The 13,392-nt window shown below is 52.7% G+C and overlaps 1 protein-coding gene across 1 annotated transcript in view; it reads right to left on the bottom strand.

The window, feature by feature from the left end:
* Positions 1-13,392, bottom strand: part of OTOF (otoferlin) — a 112,723-nt gene that overhangs the window by 11,765 nt on the left and 87,566 nt on the right. Inside the window, exons 30-39 of the mRNA XM_065630391.1 lie at positions 12,776-12,910; positions 12,131-12,292; positions 11,045-11,164; positions 8,807-8,968; positions 8,352-8,514; positions 7,334-7,464; positions 5,099-5,128; positions 3,836-3,976; positions 3,430-3,496; positions 155-279 (exon numbers count right to left, since the gene is read on the bottom strand). Of these exons, the coding sequence (XP_065486463.1) occupies positions 155-279; positions 3,430-3,496; positions 3,836-3,976; positions 5,099-5,128; positions 7,334-7,464; positions 8,352-8,514; positions 8,807-8,968; positions 11,045-11,164; positions 12,131-12,292; positions 12,776-12,910 (1,236 nt within the window). The remainder of the gene's footprint in view (positions 1-154; positions 280-3,429; positions 3,497-3,835; positions 3,977-5,098; positions 5,129-7,333; positions 7,465-8,351; positions 8,515-8,806; positions 8,969-11,044; positions 11,165-12,130; positions 12,293-12,775; positions 12,911-13,392) is intronic.

The following is a 13,392-nucleotide window of genomic DNA, read 5'->3' as shown; positions in this document are numbered from 1 at the left end:
GTCCCAAGGCACATCTCACCCAGGGTGAGATACCCATCAGGTGCCTCGATGGGGTTGATCCATCCTGCTCTGATCTCCAGCTGGCCGGGACTGCCATCCTGCCAGACCTCCAGCCCGCCCCGAGCAGGGTCTCCTCCCCTGCCAACACACGTACCTTCAGCTCGTCAATCTTCTGCTTGTTCTTCTTCTCAGGAAGCTCAGGGGCCGACTGTTGCTTCTTTTTCTTATCATCCTTGGGTGCCTTGGACTTCTCCTTGTTCTTCGCCTGACCCTTGGAGCCTTTCATGGGAAAGTCATCAAGTTTGATTTCTGAGGCCAAGGGGAAGCAGCGGGGAGGGAGGAGATGGAAATGAGAGTGAGGAGAGGTGGAGGAGACGGGGAGGGGGGACTGGATCCAAGCCCTTCAAACAGGAGGAGCATGAAAGCTGGCAGCTGCCACTGCCTGCAGCTCCCACCCCAGCCCTCTCCCATCTTTCACTGACTCTGGCCATGTTGTCATCACTCAAAAGAATGAATCCTGTCTGCAATCGCTAACCTAAAGATATATAAATCCTTTCAGTTTTAGGTCAGTCTGACAAAGATAAGAGTGACTTGCAAAACATCTGGTCACCAGCTACAGACACTACTGACCTTGCAGCTTTAGACGTTTTGAAGCCCCACAATCAGTTGAGTCACTTTAACATACATCTTGAGACTGTTGGATAAAGTGTCCTTTAGCTGAACATTGTCCATTATACACTATAAGGATTATGTAATGCTATATGCAAATATTTAACCAATTGGCTCTTCAAGGTGTGAACACAGTGATAAGATTTTGTATATAATGCCTTTTACTTTTCTTGCTGGTGTGCTGGCTTTGTTCCAGCTTCCAGGCTTGCATAAGTCTGTAATAAACAATATCTCATCTCTGTGTGCTAAATTTGGCTCATTTGTATGTACAATGGGTAAAGAACCATGTTTTTAGGACAACAACTGCCCAGGTCATAGCATCTCCAGGAGCCCAGAGGTCTCTGTGCAGGGAACTTCCAGAGCTGACCTGAGCAGAAGTCATTTGGAGGACCACAAAACATGGACTGAGAGTGCTGGCTCTGGCTGGCTTCAGCAGCAGTGACAATCACAGAACCCCAGCCTGGCTGAGGCTGAAGGGACCTCTGGAGATGCCCCAGTCCAACCCACCTGCTAACACAGGGTCACCAGAGCAGATCACACAGGTCGGTCCAGGTGGGTTTGAATGTCTCAGAGAAGGAGACTCCACACCCGCTCTGGGCAGCCTGGGCCAGGCTCTGGCACCTCCCAGCAAAGAAGTTTCTCCTCATGTTCAGATGGACCCTCCTGTGTTTCAGTCTGTGCCCGTTGCCCCTCACCCTGGCGTTGGGCACCACTGAACAGAGTCTGCTCCATCCTCTGACACCCACCCTGAGATATTGAGCCCATTGATCAGATCCCTCTGAGCTTCTCTTCTCCAGCTGAACAGCCCCAGCTCTCTCAGTGTCTCCTCATCACAAAGATGCTTCAGACCCCTCAGCATCTTCGTGTTCATCTGCTGGACTCCCTCCAGTAATTCCTTGTCCTTCTTCAACCTGGGAGCCCAGAACTGGACACACAACTGCAGATGGGGCCTCCCCAGGGCAGAGCAGACGAGGAGGAACAACCTCCCTCCACCTGCTGCTCATACTCCTCCTAATGTACCTGATCCTGCCCACAGCATCTCCTTTTCTTCCTTCTACTGGAGACTTTTGCTGCTGAATCCAGCCTGAAGAACAAAACCCCAGCGTAGGTAATGCAAACAGGACTGTGCTTGATGCTCAGCACCAGAGCAGAGGCTGCTGCCTCGGAGGTGTTGCCCATGCCCAGCTGCAATGACAGGTTGTTAAGGGCTCTGTTCAAAGCAACCAGCAGCCATGGACATCAGCTGCACTGGGAACAGGCTGCCGGGAAAGGCACGTTGAAAGAAAACTTATAGAATAATAGAATTGTTTTAGCTGGAAAATACCTTTAAGATCATTGAGTCCAACTGTTAACCTCACATTGCCAAGTCCACCTCTAAACCACATCCCTGAGAACTTCTTCTACCCTTCTACACTCTCTGTCCCTTGCTGCCCCTGCCAGCTTTCATGAGTGCTGGGCAATGCAGATGGGGACGGACAGGTGACAACAGACAAAGACAATGTGGAAGAGGAAAGGGGTTAAGGAATGGGAGTGCCAAGGGGAAACGGACCTTTCTCAGAAGACAGAAAACAATGAGGGACACAAGACCCCCCCAGCAGCCCTGCTGTGGCAGCAAGTCCGGGAAGAAGCTGCTCAGAGCTATCTCCAAGCTCAGCAAGACCCAGACTCATCTTTCTTGTCATATAAAGACTAGTCTTCCCAAAGAAACCAGGATCTGTATTGTTCCCAGCTAATGGTTTTTGCATTGCATGGGCACGAGAGCAACCCGCTGTCATGGGGACATGGGACACATGGAGAGTATGGGGGAAAGTCCTCAGGGAAACCCCTCCAAGACCCACTGGTGGGACTGGTGAGGACCCTCCAGGCTTCAATTGGACAAAGTCACCCTTGCCCAACAGGTCCCAGTTCACGAGTGTTCTCGGCCCACATCATTGTGGTACAGAATTTGTCTCACACAACTTTAGACATCAGCAACATCCCGCTGAGCTACAGATCCCTGACTTCCTTCAGAGAAAAACACATTTAGGGCACAATTCATCTTAGCATAGTATTGAAAATAGCTCAGAAAACTTGCCCTACAAGTGCATATTTTTCTTCGCTGCCTATGCTAGAACAGCAGACAAGGAAGCCTGTACATGCAGGTAAAAGCAGTCAGATTAGACAGATCCCAGACCTTTTGCCTGGTTTAATCTTCCCTTGCAAAACTGGAGCAAAATGAGGATGGAAAGCCCCATGAAGGTGATCTAGAAGTATCTATTGGCATGCTCAACAGACTTCAAGCACACAGTCCTACAGCTAAAACATCTGCATGGCCAAGACAACAGGACTTCTAATGACGCGCTGACTTGTGATTGCACAAAAATGTCCTCGGACAATAACACAGCTCCTGATCACTAGTCTGCAGTCATAGCATCATTTTGGTTGGAAAAGACCTTTAAGATCATCAAGTCCAAGCGTTAACCCAACACTGTCACTACATCACGTCCCTAAGAACCTCATCTATGCACATTAATTGCACATGACCTTCCTCCCAGCGTGGGTGGGTTGGAGGCTGCCACACCACCATGCTCGGATTTGGGTTCACCTGGCATTAGCACGTTAGCCCACCACAGCCTCACATTCGCAAAAATTGATCCTACGCAGGGAAATGCAACATGCTGTGAGCATCTGGTTTGGCAGAAGAGTCACGATGTGGTCCAAAAGGAGTCCTGGTCCCACCTTTCCCTGCCACGCTCCCTCTCCTGTCTGCAACATGCTCACCCTCCATGATCTCCATCTCTTCCTTCTCCTCCGCTTCTGCCGCGGCTGCTTCCTGCTGCCGGAGTTGCTGGGGGAGAAACAAAGCGAACAGGGAGTGGGTGCTCATGCCAAGGTCCCTGTGCCCCATGGAAGTGCCTAATTCAGGGTCACAGTTCGCTCTTTCCACCTGACCGATGTTCTGGTGGTGCTGGAGAAATCAAGGTTGCTCAGTGCAGCCTTGACCACTGATGCTGTTAAATACTTGGGTCTGAGTACAAACCAGTCCAGCCAGGAAAGAGGAAGCCTGCTCAGCTCCGCCAGGTCAAAAAAAAGCCTTGGGATGTAGCTGGGAACATGTGAGTCCTCACAGGCAGGAAATATTTTCCACCCTCCCCCTACATGCACCTCTCCTCTGCTCTGCACCCACCTCCTTCATAGTCTCAATGGAAGCAAAATACTTGGACCACCAGTCCAGCATGCTCTCGTCTGGCTCCTCCTCTTCTGCCTCCTCCCCTCCTCCTCCTCCTCCTTTCTTCTTCTTTTTCTTTTTCTCCTTCTCTTCTTCAGTCTGCAGGGACCAGGGAAGCAAAGACAGAGAAGAAGAGGGGTCAGATGAAAGCAAAACGTCTGTCGAAGTGCAAAGGTGGTGGGTGAAGCACCTGAGAAGGCAGAACCCTCCAGGCTGGGTGGCCTCATTAGCACTTTTCCCCGTTTACAGCTGCAGACACTGAGGCACAGAGCAGCAAAGGAAGATGCCCCAGGATCCAGAGTCCCGAGATATCCCCTCCTGTCCATCACTCCTTTCTTCCATGCATTTTCCAGGCTACAGCACCTGAATCTCACATGGTAGCAGTCTCCCCTCTGCCCGGCAAAGTACCCTGGGTCCTCCCAGTGCTGCAATAAAGCCTTTTGCAGCCCATGTCTGGCTGTGGTGGGAAGAACCAGCATCTCTCCCACAGGCCAGGCTGGATGAGGCTCTGAGCAACCTGAGCTGGTGCAGATGTCCCTGCTCATGGCAGGGGGGGCACTGGATGAGCTTTAATGGTTCCTCCTGACCCAAACTGTTCTGTGATTCTGTAAGGTGCTGCCTGCCCTGCTCCTCCTGGCACAGCACTGTTGGCCCAGAAGAGCTTCTCCATCTGCAAGGACCAGGTCAGTGCTGTATCTGTGGATATAGATATAGGGGAGACCTTCTTGCAGCCCTTCTGTACTTAAAAGGGACTGATAAGAAAGATGGGGACAGACTTTGGAGCAGGGCCTGTTGCGACAGGACAAGGGGTGATGGTTTTAAAATCAAGGAGGGAGATTCAGGCCAGACATGAAGAAGAAATTGTTTGTGCTGAGGGTGGTGAGAGCCTGGCCCAGGTTGGCCAGAGAGGTGGTGGATGAAGCATCCCTGGAGACATCCCAGGCCAGGCTGGACGGGGCTCTGAGCAACCTGAGCTGGTGCAGATGTCCCTGCTCATGGCAGGGGGGGCACTGGGGGAGCTGGGAAGGGCCCTTCAACACAAACTGTTCTGTGTTTCTATGATTCTATGAGACAAAGCTGCTCTGCCTCGGGACAAATGGATGCTGGTCCTGACCCATCTCGGGGCTGGTGAGGCTGCACGGTGCGTTCAAAGCTGCACAGAAGGGCAGGACGCAGTGTGAGGGGTTGGGAGCACGAATGCAGAGCAGATCCATCACTCACCACGTCCACCTTGACCACCGCGTCGGAGTTCTGCCACCCGGGGAGAAGGGAACAGGGAGAGCAGGTTAGCGCAGCCTCAGCCCAGTACGAATACACACCAGCACACACATGCATTAGAAGTCACAGGCAGCTCCCAAGGGATGAAGGAACCGAATGCCTTGAATGAAGAGCCCTGCCTGGGAAAGCTCTGCATGCAGGGGAGATGTTTCTGCGACACACCAAATCCATCTCCACGTGGGAGATGTCTCTCTGCTAAGGGAGAACCCCAGCCCAGACAGCAAGGGATTGGGTCTGGAAAGACACTTTGGCCTTCAGTGTAGACAACACCCCTCTGCTCTCTTGGAGCTTCTCTTGTCTGCATGTGAAGAAAGCCAACAGGGTGCCGGGCTGCATCAGTGAGGGCATCACCAGCAGAGACAGAGAAGTCATTATCCCGCTCTACTCAGCGCTGGTCAGGCCACACCTGGAACACTGTGCTCTGCTCTGGTCCCCGTGGTACAAAAAAGCTGTGGACAGGCTGCAGAGGGTCCAGAGAAGGGCCACAAAGACGATCCAAGGACTGGGAAAGGCTGAGAGAACTGGGCTTGTTTAGCCTTGAGAAAAGAAGGCTTAGGGGACCTCATCACCATGTTCCAGTATTTAAAGGATTTGGATTCGATAATCCTTGTGGGTGCCTTCCAACTCAGGACATTCTATGTTTCTGTGAATTAAAAAAGGGTGGATACAAAGCAGATGGAGACTCCCTTTGTACAAGGAGTCACGTGGAAAAGCTGAGGGGCAATGGGTACAAGTTACTCTGGGGAGATTACAATTGGACACTAGAGGGATATTTTTCACGCTGAGAACAATCAGCCATTGGAATAATCTCTGCAGGGAAGTGGTGGATTCTTCAACATTGGACACTTTGAAGATTCAGCTGGACAGGGTGCTGGGCCAGCTTGGCTAGACCAGGCTTTTGCCAAGAAAGGTTGGACCAGGTGGTCCTTGTGGTCCCTTCCACCCTGGTGTTCTATGATTCTGTGATTCTATCTTGGAAGGTCTGCAAGCTACTGTGGTAGAGTCCAAGAAGGATATGGGTGCTGGGGTGTTCCGGACAAACCCATGTACAGCTCCTCTTGCATGATGCAGAGATAAGTTTCTTAGGGACATGGGGTAGTGCCAGGGTTGGGGTAACGGTTGGACTCAATGATCTTGAGGGTCTTTTCCAACCAAAATGATTTTGTGAAGCTGTGTGAGCAGATGTACGTGATACAGCTTCTTGTGCACAGGGGAGGAACTCCACATCCAGCTGCACATGTGAATGCAGCAGGGACCTTGTGGGGTGTGTGTGTGCGTGTGTGGATCTTCACATGCATGCTTCTGAGGGTTTGTACGTGCTGCAGCCTTTCCGCAAACACATGTGTGATGGGTCGTGTATTTGGAGCCCACACGATGCCTGTAGGCACATGTGTGCACATGTGCTGCTTGTCTGGGGGTTGTGAGTGCATGTTGCTGCAAAGGGCCTCATGCAAAAAGAAATCTGTTTCTTTTTGTGGAGGAATCTTTGGAACAGAAGGATATGAGAAGGAGTTGAAAGTTCTGTTCTAAGCAAGAAAACGAGCACAGGCACATTCGGTGTGTGAAGAAAGCCTGACACCTCAGGGACATATCGCCTATCCAATGCATCCAGCGCCAAATTTTCAGGGCAAGCACAACAGGTGTAAAGAGCTTTGGCTGCTTCAGATTGTGCATGTGAATCAGCTCTGTGCCATGAGCGTCTGCGGGGCTGTGTGTGGCTCAGACTTGTACAACGGTTGTGCAGGAACACCGCGCTGACCACCCATCCAGACTGCTGAATGGGCATTTCAAATGGTTGATGTAGCCATCTGAATGTCTCAAAACTGTTGTAAAAAGTAAAAAAGTCACCTGTGTCTGCCTTGCTCACAGACAGGGACATGGTTGTGCTCACGGGTGTTTATTTCCCATCTGACTGTTTTTGGAAGAAAACATAAAGCTGTATGATTTGCGTAGCACAGGACAGTCCTTTCCTGGGCAGCAAGCACCAGCTCATCTCAGCCAGGACAGAAAGAGAACAATTTTTAGGACTGACGGTGACTCAAGGCCCTTCATTCCAGGCATCAGCCCAACCTCATATTCAACAGGACAAGGTGGAGCCCATTCAGGTGGAATCCCTCAGAGATTGGCAATTCAGTGAGGAAAGAGACACTAAAGTGGTGCTGACATACAGATACTCACAGCCTCCAGCTTCACCATCGTCTCCATCTTCTTGATGGGAACCTCAGGTTCCATATTGACAACGATCTCCCCTGTGGGGCGAGAGCGATGGGCCCCGTTGGCTGTTGCCAGACAGCCGTTGAGGTGTTTAACTGGACAGAGGACAGAGAAAGAGAAAGAAGAAGAGAGAAGGACAGTGCAGAAGAGAAACTGAGAGCTCAGGATTCATGCAGGAGTGATGTGTGACCACCTTGGCCAGAGAAGAGGTGGAAATGAGCACAGACCCTTCCAGCGTGATTAAAACCCCATTCCCTAGCAAAGGAAAGCAGATTATGAGAAAGGATTGTTTTTTTCACTAGCACCAGTATCCAGAGAAGAAGAGGCAGAGAAGATGATTGTCCTGACATTATCTCCTGGCATGGACACAACCACAGGTCCAGACCTCTAGCTGGAACCAGGGGTGGCCCTTGGCCATCACACCCAGACCAAGGCTGCCTCCGTTTCCACCAAGGACTGGGAGGAGATGGGCAACTCCTGTGGCTCACCAAGCCTCTGCCTGCTGTGTTGTGTGCAGGGAAAGTGGGTTTGTGGTGAATTTTGCTGTGGGTGCTGATCGGTGGGGTGGTGATTGGGACTCAGGAGGTGACCTCAGTCTGTAGCGTTCTAGTCTTTACTCAATACCAGTGGCAGCAGGCATGGACCACGGCAAATTGACCTCCCAGTCTCGAGGAATATCTGGGGAGTGTAGAGTCATGAAGGCGCAGAGATGCCAGAGGTGAACCAGCCTTTCTTGTCTTACAGGCTTCAGAGGGAGCACATGGATATTGCAGTGAGACCCACAGGTCAAAAAATCAAAGGGGAATCAGCTTCACACCCTGTGCCTTCTCAAATCCTTGATCCAAAACCTGAATCACCACTTGCTTCACCAATGAGCAGGCAACAACCAATAATCCTTCCAACCCTCCACCCACCTCCCTCTTCTCCATGGGTGGTGCCCCACAGATGCCCCACACCAGCCAGGTCCCCATGGCCCAAGTACCTGTCATATTCCAGTGCTGGGCTTTCCTATCCGGGGGGCGGTAGATGAATTTTCGGAGGGAGCTGACGGTGTGGGACCCCACCAGAGTGTAACGCCCGAAAGCCCGGCAGTCCACCACCCGGATGTTGAGCGGTGGGTGGAGAAGCTCATTCTCCGGGAGGTCCTGGGAAGCAAAGCTGTGCTGGTTATCACGGGTTGGGTGTGGACTGTGGGATGTCTACTGTGGTGGTTGGAAAGGCCAGTAGGGACTAAAAAAGGGATCGTGTTGGAGGAAGAAATCTGGAGCAGCTCCAGCATGGCTTGGGAGCTCTCAGAGAAAGGCCATCACCAACTGGGATGGAGCTCATATCTTCTATTGCTGTGGGGAAACTGAGGCAAGGGGCTGGGAGCCATTGTCTGGGCTCCAGAAAATCTGGGTTTCGGTTGAGGGCTCAGGGGGAGGAGAAGACACTCACCACTTCAAACCACTTGACCAAAGTGCTAAAGTTGGGGTTTTTCTTGTAGTTCTGGATGAGGGCTGACTGGACCCCCTTCCCAGCACACTCGATGTCCACCCGGGGCCGGTCCACTTGGGCCAGGTTCACTCTCTTCAGATCCCTCAGCCCCCAAAACAAGATCTAGTGCAGGAGGAGGAGAAGGGAGAACATGAATGTGAGAGGGATTGACCTTGGCTGGAGTCAAACGAGTTGGTTCTCCATATCCCCCAGGAGCAGGGACCCTACTGCAGATGTCATCACCCAGGCAGTGGTGGACCCAAGGTATCTTCTCCTCCTCCCTCTGGCTCAGAATCTCTGTGACACCCCACATAATTCATCCTACACCTGACCTGCAGCAGCCTGAGGTCTGCAACTTGATACCCCCGACTCCTTTTCTGCCTTTCTCCCTTTCTAGACATTTTCTGCCATGGGAATCCATAGAGAAGGACCAGAGCACCTTTGTCCACCCACAGTGGCTCTTGATTCAGTGGTGGCATCATTTTAGCAAAATGATATCAGCATCACTGCGGAGACTTGTCTCTCCCTTCTTGGGGTAACAGACGGCCGCCATGACCAACAGTTCCCCCAATCACAGAGTCACAGACTGGTTGGGGTTGAAGGGACCTCTGGAGATCCCCCAGTCCAACCCACCTGCTCACGCAGGGTCACCAGAGCAGATCACACAGGTCGGTCCAGGCGGGTTTGAATGTCTGCAGAGCAGGAGACTCCACAGCCGCTCTGGGCAGCCTGGGCCAGGCTCTGGCACCTCCCAGCAAAGAAGTTTCTCCTCATGTTCAGATGGAACCTCCTGTGTTTCAGTCTGTGCCCGTTGCCCCTCACCCTGGCGTTGGGCACCACTGAAAAGAGCCCTAAACTGAGATTTTTCCACCCCCTGATCTCCCATGGCTGTATTCAACTTGCATATCAGAGAAATATATTTAACCAGCTGCAAAGGTGTGGAAGACCGGGAGCTAGGATCTTTTCAGAGAGCTGGAGATCCGGTCAGCAGCATCTCACCTGAGCAGAGATACCTACAGCCATGGGTGAATGGTGCACAGAACGTCACTGCTGCATCGCCTGGATCACCAGGAAGGCAACTAAGGGAGAGGGACCCTGAGTGGATACATCACCCTTTAGATACCTACAGATAGATGAGAGGGATTCTGCCCTTGACGCCTGAGACTGATGGGATGCAGCTCACCTGACTGCTGTGGGTGAAGACGTGTGACATGTACATCCCTAACATGCCCTGCGTCACACCTCAGCCCAAATGCGGTAGAACCACAGCACGGTTTGTGTTGGAGGGACCTCCCCAGCTCCCCCAGTGCCCCCCTGCCATGAGCAGGGACATCTGCACCAGCTCAGGTTGCTCAGAGCCCCGTCCAGCCTGGCCTGGGATGTCTCCAGGGATGGTTCAGCCACCACCTCTCTGGCCAACCTGGGCCAGGCTCTCACCACCCTCAGCACAAACAATTTCTTCCTCATGTCTGGCCTGAATCTCCCTCCTTTTGTTGAAAACCATCACCCCTTGTCCTATCGCAACAGGCCCTGCTCAAAAGTCTGTCCCCATCTTTCTTATCTGCCCCTTTTAAGTCCAGAAAGGCCATAACAAGGTCTCCCTGGAGCTTCTCTTCTCCAGCTGAACCCCCCAACTCTCTCAGCCTGTCCTCCCAGCAGAGCTGTTCCAGCCTTGGGTCATTTCTGTGGCCTCCCACATTTAAGACAGCCAGGAGTGACCCAGTTCCCTGTTCTTTTAGAGCTGCTGCAGCCCAGGTCCCAGTGCAACCAGTACAGATAGATCCTGGCCGTGCAAACATCTGCTCTCAGAGCCCAGCCAGTCATCAGAGCCTCAAAATTCACAGAATAATAGAATCATTTTGGTTGGAAAAGCCCCTCAAGATCATCAAGTGCAACCATTACCCCACCCCTGCACTACCCCATGTCCTGAGAACCTCACGTCCGTCTGTCCAACCCCTCCAGGGATGGTGACTCCAGCACTGCCCTGGGCAGCCTGTTCCAATGCCCCACAGCCCTTTGGGGAAGAAATTGTTCCCCAGATCCAACCTGAGCCTCCCCTGGTGCAACTTGAGGCCATTTCCTCTCATCCTATCACTTCCTGCTCAGGAGAAGACCCTCCTGGCCTTCAGACACCCACGGACAGGCTCTCCTACCCCACACAATACTGAACAGTAAAATTTGATGCTTCAAGGCAATTACCTCCACTCTGTATTTACTCAGCACCGGCCGAATCCCCAGCGGCACCGGCAGGATGGGGCCCCGGTCCACATCTGTGGGTCCATCAATTGGGGGCAGGTCTGACTTGCCCCCAGGGCCAATCTGGAAGAGACGCAGCGTGGATTAGGATTTTCTCCTTTGAGCTGGTGCTCGGCTGCTGGGAAGCAGGTTTTTGTTAGTCTTGGCTTTAACTGGCACAGCCTGGCCTTGGGCATTCGGTCTGGGTTGTCTCAGAGGGTGCAGGAGCAACAAGGGCTGCTGAGCATCCAGCTGACTGAATCCTGCAGGTGCTTTGGGAAAAGGCAAATGCATGAGCAGAAGGTGCTGGGCAGTTCTCTGTGTCCATGCAGGACAGAACCAGCAGCAAAGAGAAATTCTCAGCCCATCAACCCACCCCAACCCAGGGTTTTTCCTTTATTCCTGCAAGGAGTTGCATCTGCCTGGGCTCAGTGTGAAGAGATGCAGAAATGGCCCAAGAGCTGAGCCCACGAGCAGGTTTCAGGTCCTGTTACCAAATCAGGGCATGAAGGACATCAATTATCCTACATAAGCCAGTCCTAGAGAAACCAGCCCACTGCAAGGCAAGTTAGAGAAAAAAAGGGCTTGGATGAGCACCTGCCCTGGCAGGCAACAGCGATCATAGAATCATGGAATCATTTTGGTTGGAAGAGACCCTCAAGATCATCGAGTCCAACCATTCTCCTGCCCCCGGCACTGCCCCATGTCCTGAGAACCTCATCTCCATCTGTCCAACCCCTCCAGGGATGGTGACTCCAGCACTGCCCTGGGCAGCCTGTTCCAATGCCCCACAGCCCTTTGGGGAAGAAATTGTTCCCCACATCCAACCTCAACCTCCCCTGGCGCAACTTGAGGCCGTTTCCTCTGGTCCTGGCGCTTGTTCCTGGGGAGCAGAGCCCGACCCCCCCTGGCTCCAAGCTCCTTTCAGGCAGTTCAGAGATCGGAAGGTCTCCCTTCAGCTCCTGTTCTCCAGGCTGAACCACCTCGCAACCCTCCATTCCACCCGTCCTCTCCCTCCCTGGGTCTGGGGTGGCTTTGGCCAGCAGGTACCTGGAGCAGCTCGAAGGCAGCCAGCAGGTCACCGGCGGTGGAGTTGCCCCGGTAGATCTGGTAGTACTCCAGCTGTGGGGGGAAGCGTGGAGGGCAATAGTGCTCATCCGACATCTTCACCACCGGTTTGGCAAAGGTGCGGCCCATGAAGTCAGCTTTGCCCTGGAGAAGCAAAGAGAGCACTTGGGTTTGGCGACCCAACGTGAGGTCTCCTAAATTCATCCCACAGCTGTCCCCATCATGGTCAGACTGGGACCAGCCCAGTGGACCTGCGACACCAAAGCTCAGTGCCAGCTTTCGCTCCTGGCTTCTTCAAATAAGGTGAAGGAGATGGCCCAGGGCTGGGACAGCAAGGAGGCCAGGGCTGAGCAGCTTTTCTAAAGTGAAAGACTCTGGTAATGTCTCCTTGCCTCAAGCCTCACAAAAGCTCTTGCTTCACTCTCCAAAAATAAGGTATCATTGAGTCTGAGATCTAATGAGCAGCAGAGGCTGCTCATGCCATGGGAGATGTAAGAGGGACCATCTTCCAAGGGTCAGGAGAAAAGCTGCTGCTCACACCCTCTGCACCATTTGCCTGGACTCCAACTCAGGAGTGGCTGCAGCATCTAAATAAAGAACATTTCCCTTTGCTGAGACTCATCTTACCACTGTGTCCTGGTCATAGATCTCAATGACAATGATGGGAGGGTCATCCCGCATCTCATGGGCTTCTCCATACAGCTCCACGTTGTCAAAGACCAGCAGCTGGTCCCAGGTCGGGCAAAGGGTCTCATTGAGAACCTGGAAGAACGGGAGAGAGATTTACTGCTTCAGATCAGGGCTAAGGCCTTTGCAAGGGCAGCAGAGCGGGTGTTGGACTCAGCTGCCTGGCACCATTGGTGGGCTGCTGCCTTTTTTTTTGGACCAGTGAGGCATGGGGTATCTCCCAAGGACTCTTCTGAGACAAAAACCCAACAACACAAGCAGACACAAATTATTCCCAACATCCACGAGGCTTGCTAAAGCTTGGCAGCCCTCAGCCCAGAAGGGAAGACACAAAACCCACTTCAACATGCTCCTAACCAGGCAGATGAACCACGGCCACAGGGACACAGGACAGCTGTGTGCTGGTGTGGGGACATGTCGTGAAGGTGCTCCTGGAGAAAGGGCTCCTGGAGACAGTCAAGCCCCAGTACCACGACTGTTTTCCCACCCCAGGACCTCATGACCAACCTAATCCATGACTCACGAGCAGTCAGGAGACCTGTGGACCTGATAGGACA

The sequence above is a fragment of the Caloenas nicobarica genome, chromosome 3, assembly GCF_036013445.1.
Source record: "Caloenas nicobarica isolate bCalNic1 chromosome 3, bCalNic1.hap1, whole genome shotgun sequence".
In the NCBI taxonomy this organism is placed as follows: Eukaryota; Metazoa; Chordata; class Aves; order Columbiformes; family Columbidae; genus Caloenas; species Caloenas nicobarica.
The sequence above is the reverse complement of the archived record's forward strand: the minus strand, read 5'-3'. Positions and strand labels throughout refer to the sequence as shown.